This window comes from Hippoglossus stenolepis, chromosome 21, assembly GCF_022539355.2.
Source record: "Hippoglossus stenolepis isolate QCI-W04-F060 chromosome 21, HSTE1.2, whole genome shotgun sequence".
NCBI lineage: Eukaryota > Metazoa > Chordata > Actinopteri > Pleuronectiformes > Pleuronectidae > Hippoglossus > Hippoglossus stenolepis.
The window spans coordinates 15,644,776-15,672,762 of NC_061503.1; the positions used below are offsets into that span (position 1 = coordinate 15,644,776).

At 45.5% G+C, this 27,987-nt stretch overlaps 4 protein-coding genes across 7 annotated transcripts; 2 read left to right on the forward strand and 2 right to left on the reverse strand.

Moving 5' to 3' along the window:
- The first annotated feature begins 1,902 nt into the window (after positions 1-1,902).
- On the forward strand, positions 1,903-7,352 carry adprh (ADP-ribosylarginine hydrolase). The gene is made up of 8 exons (XM_035145661.2): positions 1,903-2,114; positions 3,034-3,148; positions 3,239-3,347; positions 3,675-3,773; positions 3,855-3,960; positions 5,204-5,470; positions 5,778-5,992; positions 6,664-7,352. Exons 1-8 carry the CDS (start codon positions 2,107-2,109, stop codon positions 6,810-6,812), a joined length of 1,068 nt encoding a protein of 355 aa, XP_035001552.1. The 5' UTR covers positions 1,903-2,106; the 3' UTR covers positions 6,813-7,352.
- Position 7,353: 1 nt separating this feature from the next.
- LOC118100471 (ataxin-2-like protein) lies at positions 7,354-17,777 on the reverse strand. The gene is made up of 23 exons (XM_035145635.1): positions 17,070-17,777; positions 16,098-16,137; positions 15,042-15,098; positions 14,589-14,660; positions 14,252-14,411; positions 13,730-13,851; positions 13,422-13,513; positions 12,711-12,959; positions 11,847-12,298; positions 11,643-11,729; positions 11,408-11,521; positions 11,162-11,239; positions 10,966-11,027; positions 10,310-10,632; positions 10,134-10,203; positions 9,855-9,989; positions 9,675-9,738; positions 9,305-9,486; positions 8,976-9,117; positions 8,747-8,856; positions 8,443-8,622; positions 8,163-8,331; positions 7,354-8,073 (listed from the first exon to the last, which is right to left on the reverse strand). The coding sequence occupies exons 1-23, from the start codon at positions 17,186-17,188 to the stop codon at positions 8,024-8,026; spliced, it is 3,129 nt and encodes a 1,042-aa protein (XP_035001526.1). The 5' UTR covers positions 17,189-17,777; the 3' UTR covers positions 7,354-8,023.
- Positions 17,778-17,826: 49 nt separating this feature from the next.
- mto1 (mitochondrial tRNA translation optimization 1) lies at positions 17,827-23,361 on the forward strand. 4 transcript variants are annotated; one of them, XM_035145644.2, is made up of 13 exons: positions 17,827-18,328; positions 19,194-19,399; positions 19,529-19,728; positions 19,840-19,957; positions 20,218-20,516; positions 20,599-20,711; positions 20,860-21,050; positions 21,263-21,393; positions 21,805-22,009; positions 22,199-22,370; positions 22,488-22,597; positions 22,716-22,873; positions 23,054-23,361. In XM_035145644.2, exons 2-13 carry the CDS (start codon positions 19,210-19,212, stop codon positions 23,222-23,224), a joined length of 2,058 nt encoding a protein of 685 aa, XP_035001535.1. In that variant the 5' UTR covers positions 17,827-18,328; positions 19,194-19,209; the 3' UTR covers positions 23,225-23,361. The 4 variants fall into 4 exon arrangements, with proteins under 4 accessions (XP_035001535.1, XP_035001534.1, XP_035001533.1 ...); XM_035145643.2 differs by having other exon boundaries at positions 19,197-19,399; XM_035145642.2 differs by having other exon boundaries at positions 17,827-18,317.
- LOC118100475 (tectonic-3-like) lies at positions 23,242-27,966 on the reverse strand. The gene is given in 15 exon segments (XM_035145645.2): positions 23,242-23,608; positions 23,707-23,841; positions 24,010-24,157; positions 24,269-24,369; positions 24,797-24,895; positions 24,973-25,092; positions 25,176-25,250; positions 25,394-25,432; positions 25,530-25,642; positions 25,755-25,863; positions 25,995-26,107; positions 26,264-26,361; positions 26,439-26,553; positions 27,270-27,528; positions 27,530-27,966. Coding segments are annotated over 15 exon segments (1,980 nt in total). The 5' UTR covers positions 27,740-27,966; the 3' UTR covers positions 23,242-23,362.
- Positions 27,967-27,987: the final 21 nt, after the last annotated feature.

The window sequence follows — 27,987 nt, forward strand, 5'->3', positions numbered from 1 at the left end:
ACGATTTGGAAGCTGAAAGTTGATTTTAATGTGATGTAACTCTTTATTGATCCCAGAGGGGAACTCTCTTTTCACTTTTTTACCCTCCACCTTTGCGTCAGAGAACTGGGTCAGATACAGAGCAGCCGCCTCTCGCTCGGAGACATGTTCGCAGGACGGATGCTTGCTGACACTGCAGCTCGGAGCCGAGTCCTCTGGTGGTACGATGGTGTTCATACTCACATCAACACTACCCATCAGCACCTCATCACTGCTGCCGGTCTGTGCAGCAGACAAACTGCTCTGTGAAATCTGAGATGAAGTTCTCAGATAATAAAAAAAAAGTCAGTGCTTGTGGGTTGAGCAGGTTTATGTCATTTTTATTCATAAGGGCTTATTTTAAAGCAACTGACGCATCAGGGAGATTCTATAATTTACACCATGGATTTCCTCCACAAGGTTTTTTCAACCTAGGTAAACAATTCCAGGAAAATGTGGCTCCTGAGTGGTTTCACACGTGAGGTTCAGCGAACGAGGCCAAATCCCTTGTACACCCGCTAATAAACTCCTGGCTCTGAATCTGTGTATAATTTATAATAAACTCTTGAATCTTGAATCTTGAATCTTGAATCTTGAACATGTCAAGATCCACAAACTACTCTCTGAGAAATCAAAGAAAATGTCCCAAAAAACGTCCTCTCGATGTTGAAGAAAGTAAAAATGAAATTCCTGGATCTGCACTGGAATTTAATGACTTCTTCCTTGGGTCATGCACCACTCCTCCACATAATATAATGGGAATCGGTCAAGTAGTTTTTGCATAATCCTGCAAAAACAACAAGCAAACAAACCTTAGTGGAGACAATTAATGAAATTGCTGGTCGACAGATTTCTCTTAAACCTTTGGACTGAGCCAGGCTAACAGTTCCCCCTTGTTTCCAGTCTTTATGCTAAGCTAAGCTAACCATCTCTCCTCTCCAGCTTCTCCGTTGGGTCACACAGAGTTCAGCATCTGATCAGAAGGACCAAGAAAAAGAGAAGAGGAGGAGGAGGAGGAGGATGAGACACAGGGAGGGATGGAGGAGACTTTATTTCGTTAGTGTGTGAAAAACAATGGCACTCAGCCTGAAGCCTGGTGATGCCAACGCTGCCAAGCCCGCTGAGAATCATCACTTCACTGTGTGGCTGTGAGCAGCTTTCAGCTCCTCTCACCCAATGAATCTGTATTCAGGTGCAACGAGCCGTAACAAGGCTCGACCACTGGAAACCAGTGGCAGAAAAACAGCAAATGGCTTCACCACCGGTGTTAAAATACCAGGAAAACTGCAGCATCCCAGCATGAGATACATTATTCTGCTATAGCCTCGACAACCAAACACGTACATTTGATTTCAGAATCCATTAAAGCTGTTTATAGTCGTTATCCATGGATCCAAATACATGAAAACACATTCTCATGAGCCGAAGGTTGCCAAGGTAAAATGCTAACCTGAGGCTATATGTGAAGATGCAGAACATCAGTATGAGAGCATTGTCATTGTGAGAATATTAGTATACTGGAATTAAACTGGGCAATAAAGTAATATCAATAATTATCACAATATAGTTATCATTTATAGCAATATAACAAAAGTCAAATATATATAGAAACTTATATATTTATATTTCTGTAAAATAAGTATTGTGATAATAAGTGAAATCGTTCTACTGCTCAGCCAGTGTAGAAACATTCCTGCAGCTTAAGTTTTAATAATTCAGCTATTTCACAAATAATTTGCATGTTTCCACATCAGCTGACAGATTAAACCAAACGTGACTCTGCGGCTCAGTGAGTCGAGGATTTGTCTTTCAAACCTTTGTTCTGGACTCTGTGGTGTCTCCATCTTGTGGAGTGGAATCTCTGCTCTGCTGCTGCTGCGTCTTTTTATAGCTCGTTTGCACTGAGTCCTGGTGCGAGGAGCAGCGGACAGTGGGCTTAGTGTTAGCAGCGACCAGGCCTCTGGCATCGAACTCTCCACACACACGGAGCTCAGAGCAGAAACACACAGACCTCTCCCCGCAGCCCCGGTGTCTCCTGACGCGTGTGACCGCCTCCTGAAGCCTGATTCCTGGGAACAGCGCGCTGCCATGGACCGGTGAGACCGACTCCGTTTCCTGGGACATGTGACACTTTTAACTTTGAATCAAATCAAACCAGAGTTAAAGAGTTTGTTTAACTTCACTTGTTCATGTGTTTGATCCACGTTTGAATTCATTGTGAACTTTTCTCACAGTCTAACATGTTGACTCTCTGGAGAATAAGAACAGACACTAACATATAGAACTATTTACAGATCTGTGTGTTTGTACAACCTGCTGAAGTTACTTCCTCACACACAGGACTTACTTCTTATTGTAAGGTTTCATTATTTAACATTTAATATTTAAGATGCATGCACAAAGTTTGAACATGTTTCTGTCAACATGGAGTTTCCAGTGTGAGACTTCATCCACAATACTTCACATCATAATCTGCTTCAGTGCAACAATACTCACTGTAAAGTGGCAGTAAAACCCTGAAGGCAATTGGATTCAGTTGAATAAACCGATATATAAAAATGCAGATATGAGCCGTTTACAGTCATATCAGTATTGTCATTGTTTACTAATGTGAAAACTTATATTTACTGAACAGAAAAGATTTTTACAATCCAATATCAGTTTGGCTCTAGTTTAAAACACAACAATCTGTTCACCTATAAAATTCAAGAAGGAAAATACATTACAACGCAGCTCGGAAGTTTTCACAGTTTTATTATTAGCATGAGTGAAACATTACATGCAAAACAATTTCTTGACATGCAAAGTTGTCAAAATGGAAATGTGCAAAGTGTCTATAATTTGAATTATGTAAGAAAGAAATTAACTTGGTAAATAGAAAAGTGTCTCCTCAGTGCCGTTTCATTTTCATGCACTGTAAATATAAGCAGCGGTTTTTATCTTCTAATTCAGGGATTATTTAGTTTTGTTTTTGTTTTTATACCAATAGTCTTTCTGTGCTTGTTCCCCCGACAGATGTGCCACAGTGGAGCACTATAAAGCCGCCATGTTGCTGAGCGGTGTAGGCGATGCTCTTGGCTACAGGAACCAGCTGTGGGAGTACAATGAGTCTGGACCAGCTATTCACCAGGTCAGAGCTCGGGAGCCGGGAGAGAAACGCCACGCTGCTGAGAAAGTGGCCGCTAAAGGTGCATTTCACCCAAAATGTCTGTGCTTTCAGGAGCTGAAGGAGCTCGGAGGCCTGAGGAACATCAAGGCGGAGCTCCCTGATTGGCCGGTGAGCGACGACACGGTTCTGCATCTGGCGACAGCTGAAGGACTGGCCACTGGTGAGATTATAATTAAACACATCGAAGGTTCCTGTAGCTCCTTTCCTTGTCACATGGAGTTGATTGGATAGTTGGCGTCGTTGTGATGAGGCCTCATCAGGGTACACACGCACATCCTCCTCAAGAGCCCAAAACTAAAGGTTAATTCGCAGCCTTTGCTTGATTTGCTGCTCCATTATGGCTCAAGTGGTGGGAGAGGGAGGCAGGAATTAAATTTGACCTTCACTGTGATAAGGCAAACAACCAGCCCTGATAACAGATGTTTTGCACGCTTTGAAAAATGTTAACACAGACACGTTGACTCTGCGATGTCCCCCCCCCTCGCAGGGAAGACGGGGGAGACGCTCCTGCACGAGGTGGCTGCCCGATACGTGGAGGGGATGAAAGACATGGACGGGAGGAAACCGGGGCCTTCCAGCATCCTGGGTGAGGGACGCTCTTCATTTCTCCATCGTTACTCTCATGATGCTCTTGATGGTGCGAGAGCTGACTTACTTTCTCTTCCAGGAGTGTCGCTGTTGAAACCTGGGGAGGAGGAGGGCTTCAGAGTTCCCTATAACCCCGAGGGGACGGGGTGTGGAGCAGCCATGAGGTCCATGTGCATTGGCCTGAGGTACCACCCCCCCTTTCCTGAGAGAGAAACATAATAACTCTGCTTATTGATATTAGTCTTGACCTTATGCATTCCAGTTTTAATGTTCAGTCTTTAGCCTGAGCCCTCCATGGGTTTGGTTATTATTAAGAGTCAGTGACCTCACAGCACTGAGCAGGTAAAGAGCATCGCACTGATTCACCGAGTCGTACTGAAACAGCTTTTTGGCCAATAACTAAAGATGTGGGACCAATAAAGAAAATTAAATCCGAAAATAGTGATTTTGAACATTATCAATTGATAATTTGGTTTTGTTTGTCACATACCTGATGTTTGAAATAATCTAATAACAGCATTGACATTTTCCATACAAATAGCCTACACTCTACACTGTGATTTACATTAGAATCAATGTCTACACCCCCCCACCACACCCAAAGATAGACTAACCCTGAGACCATAGACTGTAAATAGAGATTAACGACACGTCTCCACTTCCTCCTGCTATTCAGAAATGAAGCCAGAACATCCCAGATACAAACGCCACCATCTCGAGCAGTTAGCGATCGGGGGATGTAGCCGCGGTATCAAAAATCTAAAATATGAAGCTCGATATACAATTTCTCTTTACACTTGGAATTCTTTTGCTCTTCTCATGTTACTGACACGACCTTCAAAGTTAAGGTCAGAGTCCAAAATAACTCCCGACCCCACCCCCCCCACCACATTTCAGAGACACGAGTGAATACATGTCCTCCTCACTCTGGTCAGAGGAACCAACGAGAAGTATCACTGTGTTATCTCAGAAAAAAACAAATGATTATTTCCATTATTGATTATTTTCTCAGTTTTATAGTCAGTAAAATGTAAGAGGGGGGAAAGTGTTTATCACATTTTCCCAGGGTGACCTTTTCAAAAGTCATGCATCTGACAAATTACTAATAAAACTAATAAAATAGATAAACGATAGAGCAGCTCCACTGACGTGTGAAACGTGTGAATCACAGCTGTGATTTGAGCCGCTCTTATCCAAAGCACTTAATAATAAACACAACAGTGGGGTAAGTGTACGTTCTTTGCTTACTAAGCAGAAATTAAATATATAACAAGAACTAGAAGCAGCCAAAGCACAATGTGAAGTCAATTAAAGCATGAAATGAAGTAAGTGACACATCATTCCTCAGCTGAGTGATGACTTCATCAGGTTTATAGAGAAGAACTTCAGCTAAATATATATAAAATATTAGTATTTTGTCCTCGCCAGGTATCCAAAGCCTGACCAGCTGTTGTCGCTGGTGGCGGTTGCCATGGAGACAGGGAGAATGACCCACCCTCACCCCACCGGATTCCTCGGAGCTGTGGCGTCGGCCCTTTTCACCGCGTACGCCGTCCAGCGCAGGCCAATCACGACGTGGGGCCTGGGCCTGCTCAACGAGGCCTGTCCGATAGCCTTGACCTTTGTTCGGGGTCGAGGCTTCGCCGTGGAGGAGACGGAGAGAGACTGGAGCTACTTCTGTGACAAGTGGCAGTGGTATGAGGTTGTCATGTTGTATTCATCTCCGGGTTTCCAGCATCAGCAGCTTCCATTAGCCTCTCTCATTCTCAAGGTTAATACGTGACGGCATGAAGTTCACGCTGAAATGTCACTGGTCAGTTTCGAGTGCAGCAGCGTGACCTTGTTTTTCTGCTTTGACGCAGACGACAGCCGGGTCGCTGTAGGCAGTGTGTTTTTGGGTCAACCGTCCGTCATGCTGCTGCACTGGGCAAAGACTCATTGCTTCCTTCTCTTCTGGAGGAAAGTGTGCATGTGAGGAAAACCTCTCCCCTCTGTTCCACAGGTACCTGGATTTTAGGGGCATCTCCACCGGCGTGGGCCCTGTGATCTGGCCCTCGTCCTACGGCCCGGCTGAGAGGGACGAGGCCTACAAGAGCTTCAGCCTGTCGGGCTGGGCGGGACGCAGCGGCCACGACGCCCCGATGATCGCCCTCGATGCCCTGCTGGGCGCGGGCTCGGACTGGGAGGAGCTGATGAGCAGAGCGGGTTTCCATGGAGGTCAGGGATTCAATCTAGAAAATGTCTCTTTGGTCTACTATTATGGGATGTCTGGGAAGTATATCTTAGAAGTCATAGATTGTAAATTAAGATGGATGACGCGTCTCCACTTCCTCCCAATGTCTAGAAATGAAGCCAAAATATCCCAATGTGGTTTAGTGGTTGTATTAACTGATGTTTCTGTCGCTCTGGGGCTGGAGAATAAATCAGAGAGCACAAAATGGACCTAAGCTCCAGGCACATGTGACAATAATGAAATAACTGATAAGTGTTGCACTGAACGACACTGAAACGCTCCATGAATCAGGAGGAGTGCAGAGTAACGATTATCAGTAGTGTTGATATTGTGGCGGTGGTTACAAACAAATCAACGAGAAGAGAAAATATTTGTTCGATTCATAGTGAAACTGCGGAGGAGGTCATTCAAATGTGGCCCAGGACAGATTTGTGTTCATTCTGCTAAAAGGATGTGGACACGAGGCCCGGATCACCTCCGAATGTGGTCTGGCGTCATCAGATCCGGTCTGAGTGCATTCACACTTGTACCACAGTCATAAAATCCATTGTTAATATAAAAACATTGATTAGCCGCTTTTAAGTGAATCTAAAAAGATCAATTCCTACTAAAAAATGTAAACATTAATTTATCTTCTCATACTCTTCCCGTCCAGGCGACAGTGACAGCACCGCGGTGATCGCCTGCTGCTGCTGGGGACTTCTCTACGGCACACAGGGGGTCCCTGAGGGGAACTACTCCAAACTGGAGTACAGGGACCGGCTGGAGCACAGCGCCGAGCAGCTCTACGCGCTGTCACACTGAGGTCACCACAACATGCCGTGCGTGTCTTGTTGCACTCAGAGGAAACTGGGCCAAACTTTGACACTCTGACGTAGAGAAACCGTTTCTCTGCAATGCATCGATCCAGTGTTGTCACCGAGCCACAAAGTGTGGTGTCATACTTTGCCTGACGGGGAGCAAAGTCCCACTGACCTAAAGTCAAATCATTTCTGCCACAACAAGGTCTTTGTTGTGCTGGTGCGGAGGTTGGCGTATAAAGAGGGCTCCCCCTAGTGACCGTTTGATACGAACATGCAGAGTTGTACCACTAAGCGAAACGAATCCGAGCTAATGAGAATGTGAAGAGAATACAAAAAGTCCCCCAGGAGGTAATTACCTTGTTTTGTCATCTTGACATAATAGTAAACGCTCGGTAAGCTTCAAATTAAATGTGCTTTTGTTATCGTCTAATGAAAAATACATGTCTGCGTCTCATTAAAGTTGTTAACTGGGGCCCTCGTTCAACTGTAACCGCGGTTTCATGCACAATTGTTGATACAATAAATTAAACAAGGCTTTGTAGTTGAGTTGAAAACTTTATTTTTTGGTCATTGATGTTTTAATATTTTTTTGTCCAACTTGTCCATTTTTCTATTAATTATATTTTTCTACAGGAGAGAAGAAGGGTAAAGGGGGTGGGTTTAACTACTGGATCAAGTTTAAAAAAAAGAAAAGTTATTTGCTAAAAATCCCCTCTCGTCTTCAAATCCCTCCTTTCATGGTGTATTCATGAGATCCTGCGACAGTCTGTGTTTTGTGTTATGGTACTTACAAAACCCCACAAGGCTAAAAACACATTGCTAGAAGTGTCTGCTGTTGGTTGTTCCTCTCCGACTGGTTCGCCAAGCAAGGTGCCCCGTGTCTAAAAAAAGGGAAGAAGTTGGAAAGAAGAGCAGGATGGCAGCGGGGTGGGTGGGGGTCCTGACGCCGCTGCTGCCGTCTGCCACCATCATCTTTAGCGTTAAAAAGGTCTTCCTCATCTTGGGCTGACGCCGATGAAGAACAATATAGCTGAAGAATAAGGTGCTGGGAGACTTGAGTCCTCTTCTCTCCACCGTGCGATCCTGTCAGTCTGATTTTCGTATGAGTCCGGTTCAGTCTGGGCCTCGCATCCAACAAGTAGTGGGGATGTCGGGGCTCATTCCGGGGAGCAGTTAGGGAGGGTGGGGTGGTGTCGAGGGCTCTGGAGGGGTTTAGTTTCCAGGTGGATGGAAGGAAGCAGGATGCGTTTGTACCTGCATTGCTGTGGAGAGGAAACACAAACAGTGACATTATGAATCTTACACTTTAAACAAAGTCCGGCAGGGGTTGGGGTTCTGTCGTGTCTCGTACCTTGTGGATGTCCTATGTAGAAGTGCTGGTGTGCTCCTTGCTGAGGTCCGTGCTGTTGGTGCTGTTGCACTGAGCCGGGGCCCTGCTGAGGCGGCTGCAACATCACTAACTGGGGCTGACCGTGGTTCCCCGAGTGGTGGGGACCTGACATGGCTCCCTGTACGTGGGCCTGGAAGAGAGGGGCGGCCAGGAGATGGACAAGTTTAGGTCAAGATGGAACTTCAATTGAAAATATTAAAATAAAATAATGAATGCCAACAATGTGCAGTGATGCCCATACCTGTGTTAACTGCCCCAGGGGGTATGAGGGTGGGATGCCCTGGTGGCTGTGGATGCTGTAGCCCTGAATGGGGTACGAGCCCTGGGGTGACGTGTGGCCTGGCGGCATGTTGGGGGGGGTGGGAGCTGACAGAGGACCTGAGTGGTACAAGGACTGTTGCTGCTGGCCTGCCTGGGCGTTCTACAGGAAGAGAGCACAAAACGTTAGAGATCATAAATAAACCAAAATTGCTGCGTCCTTGCTACTTCTCTTGACCTCAAAGTTAGTTTTTTTAAATCCCAATAGTCGTGTAGGGGTAGCTCACCTGTCCTGGGCTCGGTGCAGAGTGTTGGGGAGGGGGCTGGTTGCCTGTCGGGGTACTAGAGGGCTGAGGCTGATGTACTGCGCCCGTGTGGTGGGTGAAGGACTGTTGAGCTGGAAGGAAAAGACTGTCAGTTCCTCCGTAATACATTTCAAGCCTCTGATGAAAAGTGAATATTCTGAACCTCAGAGAAAGACCAACTCTCATCGCTCTGTAGATTTGTTCCACTAACCATAGATGCTCTGCTGTGGTCCCTGAGAGCCGTCTCCCTGTGTAGCGAACTGAGGGCCTCCTGGGGGTCCCAGAGCTTGTGGATGGGGACCCCCACCTTGACCTATCATCCTGGCTCCACTCTGCAGCATGGAGTACATTGGCTGGAGAGGGGGAGAAAAAAGAGTATAACAAATAAAGCAATGTTTTTTGTTTTTTTTTTTAATGCGAGGGTAAGATACTACTCTGTTGATCAATTAGCTTTCAGAATTATATACCCCCCCCTACAGATTATTCTTATTTTAATGCCAATGCACACACAATTTAAAACCAGTGGTTTAGACATCATACCTGTCCAGGGTAGGGTGACATGGCCTGGATGACCTGCTGCTGGCCGTACTGCTGCGGGTTGTACTGAAGGTAGGACTGAGGGTAGGGGGATGCTACCAGCGGGGCCCCGGCTGCTGAGGCTGCAGCTTGCAGCATTTGAGGCCCTGAAGTACCATGGTCAGAGCGCTGAGCAACTACTGAGCCTGGTGAAGGAGAGGAAAAATTGTCAAAGCAACAAAAACATTAAAAAGGTCCAAATGCTGCAACCTTAACATATTGGTAAACGAACAGCAAGAGGTCATTTACTAATAAATATGTATAAAATGGGGATCTCTGAAGTGTGTTTCTAGCTTTGATAATGACCCTTTTTTAGACATACAACAACATTTACCTTTGGTCCTGGGGTATTTTCCCTGGTTGACTGTTGACATGGTGTACTGGTACATCGGTGGTGGCTGAAAATAAATGATTGAGAGGTCGACACGAGACAAAACATGCTCTGTTGAGAGTTGAACAAAAAATTTTTTATTAATCAATAGTTTGTTTTTAGTAAAAGCTAAACGCTGTGTACCTGCACAGAGTGGATCTGCGAGACGTAAGAGAGGTAGGGGGTGGTGTAGAGGGGCCCCTGTCCACCTGGGTGCTGAAGGACCACTGGGCTTGGAGGAGTTGGCCGAGGTGGAGTGGGTGCAGTGTTGGGTTTCGTCTGCAAGATCACACAACCACAGATTAATACATTTGCTTGTCACTTAGCGAAACACAGGGATCTCAGCACATTTCATTTTTCATACAACATCACTGAAGTACTCTCTGCACTCACAGCTCTGGGATTAAACAGGAATTGACTTACCATAGGCATCTGAGGTTTAATAGGGTTGAACTCTTTAGCGTTGGGGTTTAGGGTTGATTTCTTTACTTGGCTAGAGGACATAAAGAAAAATGTGTTTAGAAATGAAAACCACAATGATACAAGTAAGATAAATCAAACTGTTTAGAGACACAGCTCTAATCCTTCTTGAAACTCACTCTGCTACACCCTCCGTCGACTCAGACCTGCCGTCCTCACTTCCCGGGGTCCTGGCTGGCTGTGGGACGGCTGGTGACTGCCTGTCTGAGACAGGTGCTGTGGTGGGGCCAGGTGTAGACGTGGTGTCCTTGGTGGGGTCCTCAGAGGGAGCAGGTGAAGGCTGAGGTTGTGGCTGAGCAGGACTGGCAGCTGGAGGCTGAGATTTAGGGTCTGAAGCAGGGTGAGCGTCCGATGGTTTGGCGGCGCCGGGCTGGGAAACATCACCGACGGCAGGAGGGGTTGCTGCTGCTGGAGAGCTGGATTTGCCTCCACTCGGCTGGAGCTGGAAAAAAAGACAGTAAAGTAATTAAGAGCTGAAACAATTAGTATTCGGGTAGGATGGAGGTGATAGCAAAAATGGAAAATGATTTAGACACGGCAAACATATGTTATTATATCTGTAACAAATCCTCGAGACTGAGCTTTAAAGTACCCAGTAAAGCTCGAGTAGGGCCCACCAGTATCCAGTGCCATGTCATTACTGGTAATGGTCACAATGAAATGAACAAGACGTGAGTAATTTGTCAGACAAACGTCGATGTCTCAGGACATGACCACTTGATTGGTCACAGATTTTCTAATTTCACACTTCACTGAGAGGCTACTGAACTCTTACCCTGAATTCCTGGCCAAATTTCCGCAGCGCCTCGATCTGCGACCTTTGCTGCACTGAGGGGACTGGTGAGGAGAGAGGAGACAAGGTTAATGGGAATGTGAAATTCTGAAAACTCGAAAACAAATGGGACATGCAATTAGGTAAAGTTTTAAGAATTATTTCCAGTATTTTGTGTTTTTTAATCTTGCACACACACCTTTAGTCTTGCTTTCCTCTGTGCTGCTGGGACTCTCAGCTGAACGTTCTTTTGCAGCTGCACCAAGAATCTCATTCACTGCAATGACAAGAAAAACAGCAAGATTAGATTCCACTGTTGAAATTTGTCACTTACTGCTACGAGGTGACTTTCTCAAAAAGGCTCACGTCATTAGAGAACACAAATGATTTTGACTTTGATTTTAAACTTCAAAAACAGAAGAGGGGGCGAGAGGTGAGACAGTACCATCTACAGGGAAGAGAGGAGCAGGGCCAGATGTCTTCTGGGGAGGCAGGGAGACAGATGATGTGTCTAAATAAGGCGGGTCCTGGGAAGAGACTGATTTAGGAGAGCGAGTAGCTGCAACGACGGGAGGGAGAAAAAAAAAAGAGCAAGTTTTAGGCAAAATCCATCAATAATAATAATAATAATATAGAAGATTTCATAACAACAGGTGACTGGGTTTGTGTGCAACTTATACCTGTGGACTGACTGTGTGAGTTTGTAGAACGGGCGGTCCTGCTTGACTGTGGAGGTCTTTGGGCTTTAGGGGAAGTTCTAGCAGAGACTGTAAAACACAAAAAGAGAAAATGCTCCTTGAAGTCCATCGACAATTCTTACTTAAGCCATAGCAGCATGCATGGCTGCTGTGAAAATACCGACTGACACAAGCTCACACACTTACCTCCATTCACAGGCCTGCCAGCATCAGAAAGCGAGTGTGGGAGTGAGTGGGAATGAGGGACTGTGTGTCCGTGTGGGGCAGGGGGGCTTCCTGGAGAGGGGGCAGCTGAAGCAGAGGCCAGCGTAGGTGCTGGTCCACCAGGAGAGGCAGGTGTGTACGGGTTGGCAGGGGCAGAGCCCGGGCCTGGGCTGGGACTTCCCTGTGGGTGGTGGGGGGCGTAGGCACCGCCTCGGCCCGACAGAGGGCTGCTTCTCTCTGAGGGAGAGACGCCAGGTTGTGGCCCCGCACCAGAGGGCAGTGGAGGTCTGGGGGAAGAGGAGGATGGAGGGTTGGAGCGGTAACCTCCGCTGAGACGGTTATGGGGTGGAGGCCCGCCAGGACCTCTCTCAGCTCGCTCACGCTCCCGGTTCATCTCTCTCTGACGCTGAGGTAATGGAATGTACTTGCCCTCCCTGGAAGAGAAAGGAAGTACATCACACACAGCAACAACACACAGGGGACAAAAAATTATAATACAAGCTTTACAAAGAAACATGATGAGAGAAGCTGATTTATCAAAGTCCTTTGTTGACCTTGGAAACAGCATTTGACAGCAATTTCCCCTCAAAGTGTATTTAGTCAATGTTCTGAATCTGATAGAGAGCTTTTGATCTTCCTCAGCAGATAAGAGTTTGACGACTTCAACTGATTACGTGATAAAATTGAAAGATGGACGTTAAAATGAGATCACTTTGACAATGGCTGTTTCCACAGTCAAGAATGAACCTGAACTTTTAAGTCAATACCATTTAAATCACCAGGAAATGAGGTGAGACCTGACAGAGCTACTTGCCTGACAAACAAACATAACCCCCCCGCCCTCACCTGGTACTGGCTCCAGGGCTGTCTCGTCCCCTCTCGCGGTCTCTGTCACGGGGGCTCTCGCGGCCCCTCTCCCGATCACCGCCGTCCCGCACCACAGAACTGAACTTATCTTCCTCGCTTTTGCCCTCGTCGTTTTCCAGGTTGACGCGGTGGCGATACTGGGGGCTTGATTCAATCTCACTGGCCAGACGAGCAGCACGAGCCTCCCTCTGCCGAAACGTATCAGAGTTTCCTCTTTCTAGTGGCACACTGGAGGCAAGGGAGAAGATTGGACCAAATTTAGAGAAAGCACAAAAACCTTAAAACATGAAATCAAAATCTTATTAACCCAAACATTTTCTCCATTTTAACTATAAAATCCAAGGCAACAGTGACCTAGCTGCTGAACAGTACCACGTAAAGACAGGAACAGCACAAACAGATCTTCACTTTTGATTTGTGCTTACACAACAGATGCAAACAAAAATATTATAGAATAAACTACTCTATCTTCTGTTGATGCAACATGTACATTAGGGAAGATATGTGAAGGTTGTCACTGCTCACATTCAACTCTGAAAATCAAAGCTTGCCTGCTTGAAATTGTAGATTAACACGATCTTTCAACTACTTCCTTACTGATCTCCTTACCAACAATTTACTTACAGAAAAATACATAATACAATAAGGTACAAATAGTTAAAAACTAAATTTCACATTATGGAAACTCACGTGTACATGGAGAGGCTGGCGTCATACGTTGATGTGACTCCGTATTTTACTTCATTGAAACGAAACATCTCATTGGCATCCCAGCCATTGGACTGAGGAGAAAACACGAGATTACTGGGTTAGTCAAATTACAAGTGCTTTAGAATATTGAGAATTATTAGCGAAAGTGCTTATAAAAGATTGAGTTATAGCGGCATATCAAATTAAAAATCAACTCGTGTTTTTCGTGTGTGTCCTGGGTGTAAAGGGCATTTCCGTCATTAGAGAGTTAGCTGGTGTGTCTGTGTGTCCGAGACAATTTAACTCACTGCATCATTTTCCAGATCATAACTCTCTCCATTGCTGTCTCCTCCCTCCCATCTCTGCAACACCTTCTCCTTGTGTTCTCCGTTGACGCGGGTGGAGCTGATGGCTGTGTCTGTGAAGGTGTCTAAAAATCAAAGACAAGACAAGATTATATTAATAAAAGTCTCTTTTGGTTAGATTTGCCTGCATTTGGTTTAGAAAACATTAAAACATAACCATTACTTTAGTTTTTTACCACGTTATGTTATTTTCACCTTAAGAGGCCAACTTAGGTCAGTCTACACTGACAAATGATTGGAGTAGAGGCTAAACTCCTTACTCGTACTGTGCACCTGATCAATGTTTCCAAAACTTAAATCAATCTATAAATCAAGTTTGTTAAGAGTTCAAAAATGTAATCCTTACTTTCTATTCTTTAGAAAGAACGATATACATCTGATACAAATGCATCTCGGTCCTGTGTTTGTTACCTCAATGTACCTTTACCTCAACCCCCCCCCTAGTTTGCATTTGTGTGTTTATACCTCTTGTGGCAAAGTTGAGGTCGACATCTTTGCAGATCATTGTCACCAGGTCGGAAGGGCTGAAAATCATAGTGTCTGTGATTTCCTCCCTCCGCGGCGGAACCGACGTTGGTCCCTCCTCCTCACCGCGTTTGTGTACAGCATCCACAGCCAACTCACACTAAGAAGGAAACATTAAGAGGGCACAGGAAATTTGATGACTATGTGAACTTTCCGAGCAGGGATTGAACTAAACAAAATGCCACATTGTCAGGAGTTTATTATTATACTGACTGTTTGTAGTGCTTCCTTAAATTGGCCAAAGGACGTGCGTGTTTGCTCATTATGAGTTTCTTACCCGTGAACTTAGAGTCTTGAAAACGCCTTCAAATACACTGCCATTCTTCACTCTTATGTCACAGGTGGAACCCTGAAAGAGATGAAAGACTTTATTAGGACAATTTTATCCAGGAAAAGATCTGATACCAAACTTAAATTCAGAGTTGAAAGTATACTATACTGTATCCTTCACAAGTTTCACAATGACGGATGAGAGACAGATTTAAAGCCTGACTCATCATAAACAAAAGTGTTAAATTGCATTTTTACAGTCAAATAGACACTGACACTTGCTGTAACCCTTCACAGCCTTGGACAAACACAGAAGATCATATACGAAAAGCTAGCTGTACATTAGGTACACAACATCTTATGTCTAACTATTATGACTAGTGTCCCAGGGGATGTATCAGCTGCCATTTTCTCTGGAATAATCATCATGGTCTGAGAAGGACATTGACAAAAAGCTCACCACAACAGCTGTGAGGAAATGAAGCATTCTGGCATTGTTGTACACACCCTCGAAAACCTGCAGATGGAAAAGGCATAAAGTTACCACCAAACTAAAGTTTCACAAAGACACAGCATAAAAACGTTATATTTAAATTAACATGGTTTAATACTGACAAAAATCATTATGACATCGTGTTTATGGCTACATACAGTAAGCCAATTCATTCCTAGGATGAGGCAACTCCAAGGTGAAGAGTTGAATTACAGAAACTTCCTGTGGCCTCTTTTATACAAGAGACCCACTTATGATGCTCTGCTCGCTACTGAATGGACGTTTAACCCGCTTTAGAAAACTTCCTATCGACCTTCGTCACAGGTTTATTTATACTCATTATTTATCCAATATAACTGATTTGACTGTAGTTTCATATAATCTACAGCTATAAACTGTAGACTAAGTTATTACCACTTGTAATTTAAAATTAAGAACAAACTTGGGATGGAAATACGTTCAAAGTAAATACATTTTTGTCTATCAAAAGCCTCGACCCCCACTGTCCCAAGACTTTCGACACACAGTTAAGTTTGCTTCATAGGCATTTCCAGACTTTAACCACCACAAGAAAACTTTATTCTCAAGCCACATATCATTTAACTTGCATTTCCCCATGTTCTAAACTAGCTAGCAGGTTAATTAGAAAGGCATTAGTTTAACCCATTATAATAATTATTCTCCTTTAGTCTGGTAGAAACATGAGTAATTACATTGAGACAACCCCAATCTTAATTTAAGACCTTTTATTTGTAAAATTTTACTTTAAGACATTTTAAGGACGTGCAGGAAGCCTGATCCATATATTTTGAATTATGTTTACTTACAAAACTAATTCTTACAACTTATCAATTATTTATGTTACTTCTACTTAAATCTAAAAGGTGATGGACTGAACCGAGACAGTGAGACTCAGATTGGTCTAAAATAAGACATTTCTATGGGAATCGCCCTTCGGGTTTGACCACTGCTCACAATGTGTTGTGTGTTCACGGCCCAACTTTTCTGGCTGAGGATACTCACTGGAGATGACTGGAATGATGGCTTCGCAGAAGGTCGATTCCTGTGAGAGAAAAAGCCGCACGGTTAAAACACGATCGTCCGCTTTGATGTGAAAGGAGTAAAACTTGTTTTGGAAGCTTGTCAAGTCAGTGTCACATTCCACATGGGGCTAGCTGGGGGAAAACTAACAAGCTTAGAGCTTCAGTAGTTTAAAAAAAACTATCAACACTTCACAATGGGTCCTCTAGGATCTCTTATTATGTGTTTTTGCCTTTATAGATACTGTCATATTTCAGGGCTGGGCTTCCATCTACCTACTCTCGTCTTCAAGAAACAAAGTGGTGGGGGGGTGGGGGCGCATTTAAACACGTCAGCAGCTTAGATTCAACCAGGAAACCAGGTTTGAGAGCAAGTGATTCATCATTAAATCAATGTGGATATGAACCGCAGCTTCATGGAGGAGTGCAAACACGGGGCTGGCACCGCTGCGAGCCACGGACACGGTTACAAAACAAAGAGACAAAGCTGACAAGAGTTCAGTAAACACACGCGAATCTCGGAGCCCGAGACCACGTGTGACCTTGTTCGGGCCCTGAGCTCACTTCCGTGTTGACGGGAACATCTAAACCTGAAGTTCTCTTTGGCTGCACCGACGTGTTGTTGTTGTTATTTGCACATATTTCAGTCGCTATCGCCTCTGCCCTGACTCTGACAGGCCAGATAAACTTTGTGCAGCTCGTGTGCTGATTCGCTGCCAGTTGCTTTCACCTCGCTTGAACCCGCCTCACTTTATCACCCTGGGCTCCATGCGAGCCTTCTGATTGGTTCCCTTCCACTGTCAATCTAGCACGGACTCATCTCATTGGACTGAAGAGGATTCCCCCCACCCCCTCTGTTACTGGGACACGCCCACAGCTCTTTAACCGGTAGGCCTCAGGAGTCACAGGACGATCCCCGGACTGTCCTGACGCGACTTCCCCCAAACCCGCTTACCTCCCGGCGGGCGCCCTGCTGCCGCTGTTGGTGCCGCTGACTGGGGAAGACATACCGGCGGGGCCCGAGGTTCCGTTCGATGCTTTCCTTCCGCCGGCTTGCTGCTGTTGTTTCAGCATCACGAAGCACAAGTGTTCGCTAACTTATAAACACTGAAACCTCCCGGTGTGAAGTCGCTTCAGCAGCGGACTCGGTTTAACACGATCGCCCGTCCCGAGCAGCGAAGAGCCGGCGTAACCTCAACACGACCCGGCTAGTGTAGCTAATCTTGCCCGAGCGAGTATCGGTCGCTTGTGGCCTAAAATGTAAACGCCTCGATTGAAATAAAATTCAACCCCCGATTAAACAAATTCGACCCCCCGGTTCCGTGGCGTGTAACCGCGGAGGTTGTGTCAAAGCCCGGGACCGAAAACACGACACGAGTTTTCGTGTGATTATTTAGCGGCGGCTAGCTCGGTTAGCATTAGCTTTGATCCCCGGGCTCACTTCGGGCGCTTTCCCTCCAGGATTTACTTTCTTCCCCTCGGTCGCCTCGACTCCGCCGCCGCTGACCCTTCCGGTACAAATTCGCGGGTCGTCGCCGTCACTTAGTCGCCTCGGGAAAGTCGTGTTTTCTCCAGGTTTCTCGCTGAAAAACCCGCAGCGGTCGGTCGACACCACCTCTCGGTAGTTTCACTTGACTCAATCCGCGCGCGGCTGACTGGGAACCGGCTGGAAAGGGGGGGAGGGGGGCGTTGACGTGCGCGTGCGCCTTTGACCCACTGGCGAGCGCGCGTACGCGAAAAAAATAATAAAATAACGTGCTCATCGAATCGATATCGGATCGAAGCTGATTTAATCTGGTGCGAACCCGGAATGCGTTGTGTTTACTGTACACGTGGCAGCCGCCGCACAACACACCACATGTTGTTCTTCCCTATTCCAATAAATCACTTGGATACTACAATCCAACAGTTTCATGAATTCACACTTTTGTTTCTTGCTTTGTTTTTTATTTTATTCTATTAAATAAATGCATCAATAACCCACAAGGACCGACATTGACCCGGCAGAGGTGAGCGAGTCTCTACTACAGTTATTACGACAGGAAGCTGCAGACAACATGGCGGCCGCCGTAGAGAGCGTTTATGTCACATAGGAGGAGATTTGTGAAAATGTCCCGAGAATCCTGATCTTATCGAAAACCTTCCTCCACCGACAAGCTGGAGATTAGAGTAAAGGCTTCACTCGTCTTCTGCCACAGGAAGTGTAAGTATACTGTAAGTAATTCAGTAGATACAGTGGATCCATACTTAGTGTTGCATGTGTGACCATGTGAAACCATTCAAAGGTAAATGGGAAATCTCATCATCTTTATTTACTTTGTAGATCAACACTTAAACACAACTCACACAGTTTGGATTGATTTGTGTTTTAATGTTGAACAATCACCTCTATACACACTTCCCCAGGAAGCTGTGCCTGCTATTCTATCTGTTATATCATATCTGTGTCAGTCTTTGTGGATTTCAATTGTGGAGAGTGAATAAAACATGAGCACTACATACAACACTGCCCCTTTTTGGTGCATTTAAAAACAAACGTGCTAATTTAAAAAGAACACATGATAAGAGCAATAATATGAAAATATACAACACTCTTCCATGAATGCTCAGGCCTACATTTCCCATCATGCAACAAACCGTGTCTTCTTAAATACGGATTTCTTTCAAACCCCAGACATTCAATTAGTCTGTTAATTTCTCAGTGAAAATATCAACAACCGAGTGGTACTTCTGTGGAGTGCCCCTTTAAATGTTTACCTGGTCTTACATCTAGCTTAGTTGGAAAAATACTGTTTTAATAGTTCCTCAATCGTTGTTTTCCTTTATGTTATTTTTCACTTTAAAGTACACCATGTACTTTCACTTCAGCATATAAAGTAGTTATATCAGATATTACCTGTCAGGCCTTATGCACTGAAATGTGACACTTCTAAAGGAACCATTTGAGTTTGCATAACCGTTATAGTTTTTATTAACTTAATTTGCTTATGCAGGGCCTCCACGTGTCCATTGTGGTACTAAATCAGTGTCTTCTTTATCTCTTGTATTAAAATGTCTGACTGTCTAACCTTGATTTCAGCAGGCTCACATCTCACATGTTGAAGAAGAAGCCCCCCGCCCTGCAGCATTTCCTGTCCCTGGTTTCCAGACGGGCTGGTCACCTCGCCAGGCAGCAGTATGATGTCATCGTGGTGGGTGGCGGTCACGCGGGGACAGAGGCGGCAGCAGCAGCAGCCAGAGTGGGAGCGGAGACTCTCCTGGTCACGCAGAAAATAAACACCATAGGTGAGAAAACATGTCTCGTGCAGTCTGTCCATCTAATTCTGTTGAGGTTTGGGGAGAACAAGTGCACTGGGAACTTGACTAGCAGCTGTTCATCATCTTAGTCCTCTCCGTCCCTCGTTGTCCTCTCAGGTGCTCTGTCCTGTAACCCGTCTCTGGGAGGAGTAGGGAAGGGCCAGCTTGTGAGGGAGGTAGATGCTCTGGACGGGCTGTGCGGTCGAGCAGGAGACTGGGCCGGGATCCATTTCTCCATCCTAAATCGCAGGAAGGGCCCCGCTGTGTGGGGCCCGAGGGCTCAGCTGGACCGCCAGCGCTACAGGGAATTCATTCAGGTATTACGTACACAGGTGTAAATTAGAATGTCACTCAGTAGAGCACAAACAGGATTGTGCCCTTTGAATGAATTAAAAATGTCTCTAACTGTCTCTGTGTCTCTGGTTCAGTCAGAGCTGCTGTCCACTCCCAAGCTGACGGTGTTGGAAGGTTCAGTGGAGGAGCTGCTGGTAACAGAACCAAACACAGAGGAGCCGGGACACCACAGAGTTACTGGGATACGTTTGGGTACGGAGCAAAAGACAAATATCTGTCAATGTCCTGAACTCGTTTATTCCTTCATAACAACTAAGGTTTAATGATACATGAGTGGAAATGTAAAAAAAATGCCGTTAAATACTAATCCATCCAGTAGGTTTTGTGTAATCTATCTTAAAAACCAACCAACCTACAAATAAAAGGAGAGGGTTGAAAATATAACCTCCTTGTCGGATGTCGTACGTTCATCAGTTTGTAATCCCTTCGCACTTCTTTCAACGTCTTCCCAGTAAATGGAAGCCACCCGATCTCAGCGAGCTCAGTGATTCTCACCACTGGTACTTTCTTGTCTGGCTCCCTCTTCATGGGCCAGACCACGTCCCCCGGGGGTCGGATTGGAGATGCTCCATCGAGCGCTGGGCTGTCCCACACGCTGAGGGAGAGGCTGGGGCTGAGGACAGGCAGACTGAGGACCGGCACCCCTCCCAGGATTGTGAAGGATTCAGTCGACCTTTCCCTGGCTCAGCTTCATCCTGCTGACAGTCATCCAACTCCGTTCAGCTTCCTCAACAAGCACACACGCTGCAAGGTAAAGATTAAGATTAAGTCCTCTTACCGAGGATGGATTTTATTTTATCAATAAATTCATTGTGAATTTAATATCTTTGAAGCCTGAAGAGCAGCTGCCTTGTTACCTGACCACTACAACTCCTGGTGTGGAGAGAGTGGTGAGGGAGAGTCTTCATCTCAACCATCACATACATGAAGACACCAAGGGTCCCAGGTACACACACACACACACACACACACACACACACACACACACACACACACACACACACACACACACACACACACACACTCACTCTCACTCTCACTCTCTCTGAAAGTCAAAAGGAATAACTCCTGGCTTCCTCTCTCTCCTCTCTCAGATACTGCCCTTCCATTGAGTCGCGAGTGCTGCGCTTCCCCGGCCGGAGTCACCAGGTGTGGCTGGAGCCGGAGGGGGTGACCTCCGACCTCTTGTACCCACAGGGTCTGTCCATGACCATGCCCCCCGACATACAGCTCCGCCTCATCAGAGAAATCCCCCCCCTGCACAGAGCTGAGATCTACACACCTGGTAAACTGACTGAACCCTGTTTGTCTAAAAGTGGTTTACAGTCAATTCCAATACAGTGACACAGCATGTCTACTCTCAGGCACAGCTCAGTCGCTCCTGAATGAGAGACGTACAGTGTAATGAAACTACCTGCTGGTTTTGTGCAGTAGTTTATGGATGTGACAGTCAAACATCTTGAGTGGACTGTGATATTGTGTCTTTGGGTTTTCCAGGTTATGGCGTCCAGTACGACTTTGTGTGTCCCACTCAGCTGAGCCCTGCACTACAGGTGAAGAGCACCCAGGGTCTGTTTCTGGCCGGTCAGATCAACGGAACCACAGGGTACGAGGAGGCTGCTGCACAGGTATACCTGCATTTTGATTTCTTTATATTAAGCAAGTCTTAAAACACAAAATCACCCTTTTGATGAGTTCTTTCTGTGACTGGATACCTTTGATCTGTTGCCAACATCTATGACGTGTTCAGTGATTTAGTCTTAAAGTCTTATGTCGTGGTCACTGAGGGTGATTTACAGCAGGCTGGAGAAACACATGACCACTCAGAGCTCAGCAGACGGGACCAGTATAATTATCAATCTTTTCTGACATTGTATATGCAGTGCACTGAAAGATTAAGATTAGATTTCTCTAATTAAGCTATTCAAACCTGAGTAAAGTGTGTGTGTGTGTGTGTGTGTGTGTGTGTGTGTGTGTGTGTGTGTGTGTGTGTGTGTGTGTGTGTGTGTGTGTGTGTGTGTGTGTGTGTGTGTGTGCAGGGGCTGTGGGCGGGTGTGAACGCTGCACGCTGCGCACTCGACCTCTCTCCACTGGCCTTGTCTCGGACAGAGAGTTATATCGGAGTTCTCATTGACGACCTGGTGAGCCGAGGCGTTACGGAGCCTTACCGCATGTTCACCAGCCGGGCGGAGTTTCGAACCTTGCTGAGGCCGGACAACGCCGACCTGCGCCTCACTCTGAAAGGTGCGTACAGTGTCTGGGACAGCAGCAGCACACGGTGCGATAACACTTCAGAGCCTAGAGTTGTAACTTAGTCAAATAAAAACTTTATCTGTATGTCCTGAAATCAACAGCGATTCTTAAAACACCTTAATACAACTGTTATTCAGGTTTCTGTGTTTTAGTTTCTCTCCTCTCGTTCTCCTCTGTCAGGGTTCGAGGAGGTGGGCTGTGTGTCCCCTCTGCGTTACCAGGAGGCTGTGAGAGTGAGGGACAGTCTGCAGGACGCGCTCGCAGCCCTGCAGACTCTCACCCTGTCCACCCACAAGTGGAGACAAAAGCTGCCCGACGTCTGCATAAGTGAGAACAAGAACACGACGCTGAGGTGAGTGGAGTCACCAGTGCGATGGACCATGTTTGACTTTCCATCTCACGTTACTGTCAAAGGTACGTCTATATTCAGCTGCAGGTGCCGACTGTCACTGTACGACTTCTCTTTCAGTGGCGTGGAACTGCTGCAGTACAACGACGCGTCCTTTGAAATGCTGGCATCCGCCTTCCCAGAATGCCTTTCATCTTACCTAGAATTCTCACAGAGACTCAAGATAGAGGGTAAAAGCTGATTTTGGTATCTCAAGGCAACAAGGAATTAACGCCTGTGACATATTCATTGTGATGGGGTGTTTGACATAATCCTTGGCATTCTTCATCTCTCCTCTCTGCCGTGCAGCTGTGTACAAGCCTCACTGTGACATGCAGAGGAAAGAGATAGAGAGAATTCAGAAAGAGGAGAACATGTCTCTCCCACAGGACATTGACTATTTATCTCTGCCGGTGTCACTGTCTCAGGAGGTCAGAGAGATCCTGGACAGAGTTCGACCCAGCACTGTGAGTCGGAACCTTCATTGTTCTGTATTTATTGTTCACTTCTAACTTTTGGATTTTCCAATGCTTTTAAAAAGTAGTTTTGAAGAGCCTATATTTTTGCACTCTTAATTTGCTAAATTGAACGAACGCTTGTGCTATCACATCTAAATTAAATAATTAATTATATGCTTTATCCTCCAGCTGGGTTCCGCTACACGTCTGCAAGGTATAACCCCCGCTGCAGTCGTCAATCTCCTCCGGTACGTCCGCAACACAGAACAAAAGGGAAGAAGAACGCACAGAAACCAACCAGATGAAAAAGAAGAGAGAGAAGAGGAGCCGTGTGCACGAAATGCGTCTTTACCTCAGTGAAACGACGACTCACAAGCTGTCTTGTAAAAAATTATTTATTTCTGTAAATGTTACAAAACACATATTATGCTATTTTGCGATGACGCAGAACATTTTCATGCCTCTGTATAAAAAAATAAACATTCATCTATCTTCCAGCTACCTCGTGAAGAATTCTAATCCTGTTAGCAACATGACAGTGAACAGCACTAAGCTCCATGTGACCTGCTCAGTGTCACTCCGGTTAATAACAACGTGGCCGTCCAGCTCAGCGGTGCCTCTAGTGAAGAAACCAAATGGAAACTTCCAGCTGGGCTGAGGTGTGCCCCTGGGGGGGTTGGGGAAAACTGTGGTGTCGGCAAACGTCACGTCGGTGGTTAGAACGAGAGGGGACGACACAGGACACTGAAGAAGAGATGGCAGGAGAGGATTGGGACATTTAAATACTACAGACATGAAACGTGTTGCACAGAAAAGAATACTTTTTTTTTTAACTTGTTCACCTTGAATTTTCGACACTTGAATATGTATTTGGCCCCAAGGATGTAGCTCTGGGGAAGGTGTAAGAGACCCTGGCGAGCCCACAGCACTTGGATAGAGAGCGAGTTCGGGAGGAGGCAGCCTGACTCACATGTTTCCTGAGAGAGGAGACAAAGGAAAATGTTGTGAAAAGGGCAGGAGCACGAAAAACCGTATTCAAATCTAATGATTTTCAATTCCTAGTTTCAAACACTGTAGACTTTGTGAGGCCAGCTGTCATAAAAACAAAACACTCGAAATAATCGAACTTCCTGTCTCAGCTGTACCTGTGGGTCGACAGGACACTCCTGGGTGACGACTCTCGTCCAGCTCAGTTGGGACCCTGAGTTCATGGCGATCTCGTCAGGAGTAGCAAGTCCCTGCAAGATCCCGTAAATCTGGGACCGCAGCTCTGAGCAGTCTCTCGATGGAGAACTAGACAACACATGGAGACACTGAAATGACTTGTGGAACATGAAATATAACTCTGCTCCCTCGTGCATAAGAAAACAGTTAAAACTAGAGCTGATATAAGTGAGGATTCACCTGAATGTGCAGCCAGTGATGATGTTGTATGGGAAGAGGACTGGTGCTCGTCCGCTGGGATCAATGGAACACTCCCCACCCTGAGACCTCAGCGTGGTCAGCTAACTCACTGTCAAGGAGCCACCATGCATCATTGACTTTAAAGCGAGTTGGATAAATGAAAATATGACTAACTTAGAATTGCACTAAGTAGAGTGCATACCTCTGCCAAGGCCAGTTCCCCTAGATTCAGTCAAGCTGCATCAAATTACACACGCTCATAGATATCCGTCAGATAAAGATCTCTGCAGTATTTCTTGAGAAATTCACAAAAATGTTGAAAAACGTCTTTAAAATCCTGGATCCACCCCCTTGAATGAATCGGCTCCAAAAGTTATTGGGTTCTTCATCAGCTCATTCTCCACCGTTTCACTAAGTTACAATAAAATCAGTTCCGTAGTTTTTGTGTAATTTTGCTAAGACACAGACCAACTGCGATGACAACAACCTCCTTGGTAGAGATGTTCATGATGTAAATAGTGAGGATACAGTTGCCATGTTTCCATCAAAGCGACCAATGACAGGAGATCCCACTCTGAGTCCGTCTGCTGGGGTCTGTCCTCCTGGAGAGGAGCTGGATGTGACCAACTGCAGGAGACACATGTCAATATTATCAGTGTTTGAATGCATATTTCATTTTGAGTGTTTGGTTTTAAAAGTGTCACCTGGAACTGCACAGAGTGCGTCTGCAACAGCAGCTGATTTGGATCCACATCAGCTAAGACTATGTTCACAGTTGCATACGTGAGTTCTCCTTTGCCTGTGTAACCTATGACAAACTCCACCTACAGGAAAGTCCGAGAAAGCAGGGATTAGATTGATGTTTAAATTAAATGTGTGATTAAGGATCATTTGTGCGGTTACTCACCTTTTCTACCACGTTGAAACAGGAATTGTTTAGTTGGACTGGTGCAGGCCACTCAGACAGTGGTGTAACTGGGATCTGAAACCAGAGTTAGCTCAGCAACGTACTTTCTATGACAAAAAGTCTTATTGGGGTTTGAGGATTTATCTTCATGTCTAAAGATTTATCTTTAAATTCTCATACTGTCATGTTGATCTATATGTATAATCAGTGCGACTCACCAGAAAGTCTGACACTTGTGTTGTCTCAGCAAATGGAATCTGTAATAAAAGATACAAAATGATAAGATTCTGCTGTGAAATTCTCAACAGTAATTATCTACATAAAAAAGATCTTTGAGCAGGAAGACTTACAGACCTTGATTAGACTTAAATCAGAGAAGTAGGAGCGGGCGTTGAGATATGGGTCTGAGGTACACGACTGAGGCGTCAACATGCGGGTGCAAGACAGAGAAGTAGACCTCAAGAACTCTACAGGCAGAGGAAATCAGACTGTGATTAGATGAAGAGTTATTGTATATATAGATGTAAGGGATACTACTCAGCAGTTTACTTGCACACACGTTATTTGTAGTGAACTCACTTGCAGGGTTGCGGTTGATACAAAACGTTGCGGCAGCCCCTGGAGACGGCTGACGGAGGAGACCCCTCACAGAAGTATTGGAGAAAGATGTCTGAATGACATCATCCACCTACAAAACAAAAACAGACTCTTATTTGAATTTGATTCTTTAAAGATACTCGCTCAATTGTCATTTTGGTACTGACTAGCACGCTCAAATCTCTAAAGTTCAACACGTGTAATACAGAAATCTTGTGTTACCCTGTAGAAAGGTCGGCTGTGGCTGCTGCTCGTAGGCGCTGGTGGTGAGAAGTGGTACGACGCCCCTAATGCAGGATAAGGAGGAAGAGCTGGGAAAGACTTGGCTGCTTTATCTGTTGGGACAAGTTGAAAAAACATGGGGGAATAACTTTACGTTGATTATTGATGAACTCTTGTGGAATAAGTTCTCCCTTTATCTCTGATTCTTATTTATATTATTAAATAATAAATCATTTGAACCTTATTACATTCTTATTATATGGTTTTACCTTCAGACCGGACACAAAACAGGGAGTCCGTCTCAGTGACCAGAGATGAATCCACGTTAGCCCGGAACATCAGCCATTTCTCAATGCAAACTCCTGATCTGTGAAGTCAAAAGAGTTTTCATGCTGTTGAATGTTTAATATGAGCTGTAACTCGAGTGCGGGGAACAGGACTTACAGGGCTTTCTGAGGACATCCGGTGAAAACTGTACTCAAGTTAGCGACACCACAATCCACCGAGTCACAGCAGCAGCCGATATCACAGAAACCCGGGGTTAGATCACAGAGACACGCTGGAAAACAACAGGAAAGACTTGTGTTAGTGGGTTTGTGTAGAAATACCAAGTCAACTGAGACATAATAATCAGCCTGAAGCTTCTGAAAACTTTTCTTTTTAATCAAGGTTTTTACAAATGATTCACATGGACTCATCCTATTTATTTATTTAAATAAGTCTATCTTATGTCACTATCATAAGATAGATGTGTAAATGTATCGCTATGTAAATGTAAAAGGTTTCAGTTTGTATAGCCCACATTCACAATTTGTCTCATAGAGCTTAACAGGGTGAGACAATCCTCTGTCCTCAACCCTCAACAGGAGTGAAAAACTAAATAAAGTTTAATATAATAAGGTCTTAAATGTACAAATTGCTAGAAAGCACTGCAGAAGCATCTAAAGGGAGATCACTAAAGAGAACAAAGATGGATTAACAGTGGGAGACTTTCTGAGGAATCCTAGGGCTTATATATATATATATAAACATATGCTATGTAAATAAAGTTTATTATTATTACCATTCCGAATACATAATGTTTATTATGATAAGGTCTGAAACAGACACATTGCTCTGCAGAAGCACCTAGAAACAGATGACTGGAGTCAAACAGGATGAATTAAACTGTGATGGAGTTGGAAACTTAACCAGCATCACAACAGGAACTTTGTTTGTTCTGACGCTGCAGGATAGAAACACATGGAGGGTTTTAAACATGATGGAGGAAGTTACCCTGCGGAGCCTCCTCGGGCTGGACGGTGGCTGCAGGGGGAGACTCGGTGGACACAGCGGCGGCTTCAGTGGACCAAGCCTCGGTCACCTCAGGGGACACAGCCTCGGTCCCCTGAGTGGACCAAGCCTCGGTCACCTGAGGGGACACAGCCTCGGTCACCACAGGGGACACAGCCTCGGTCACCACAGGGGACACAGCTTCTGTCACCACAGTGGACACAGCCTCGGTCACCCCAGGGACAGCCTGGTCACCCAGGAGACACAGCCTCGGTCACCCCAGGAGACACAGCCTCGGTCACCTGAGTGGTCCACACCCCGGTGGGGTCCCATGTGCCTCCAGGAGCGGGGGTCGCGGCGGTGACAGCTCCTCCATCGGTCGGGCCGATGGTCGAAGAGACCCCCGAGTCTGTGGCTGCGTTCGCGACCCACACACACAGAGCGACGATCAGGGAGCGACCCCAGCGGTTCATCTCCTCACAGGGACATGGCGACCACCGCGGGTATTAGCTTAGCTCCTTTAGCTTGACTAGCTAATGCTAACGCAGCAGCTAGCTGGCGCGTTCTCCCTGCGTCACAGGAAGCTGCGTTAACAGATTTAAACAATTCTATAAAATAACGTTAAACGTTAAAATTCCCGACACGAACAATATTTATCTGAACATGTCGTCAGCTGGGGAGCTTCTTGTTGCCAAGGAAGTTGTCACGGAGACTTCCGTTT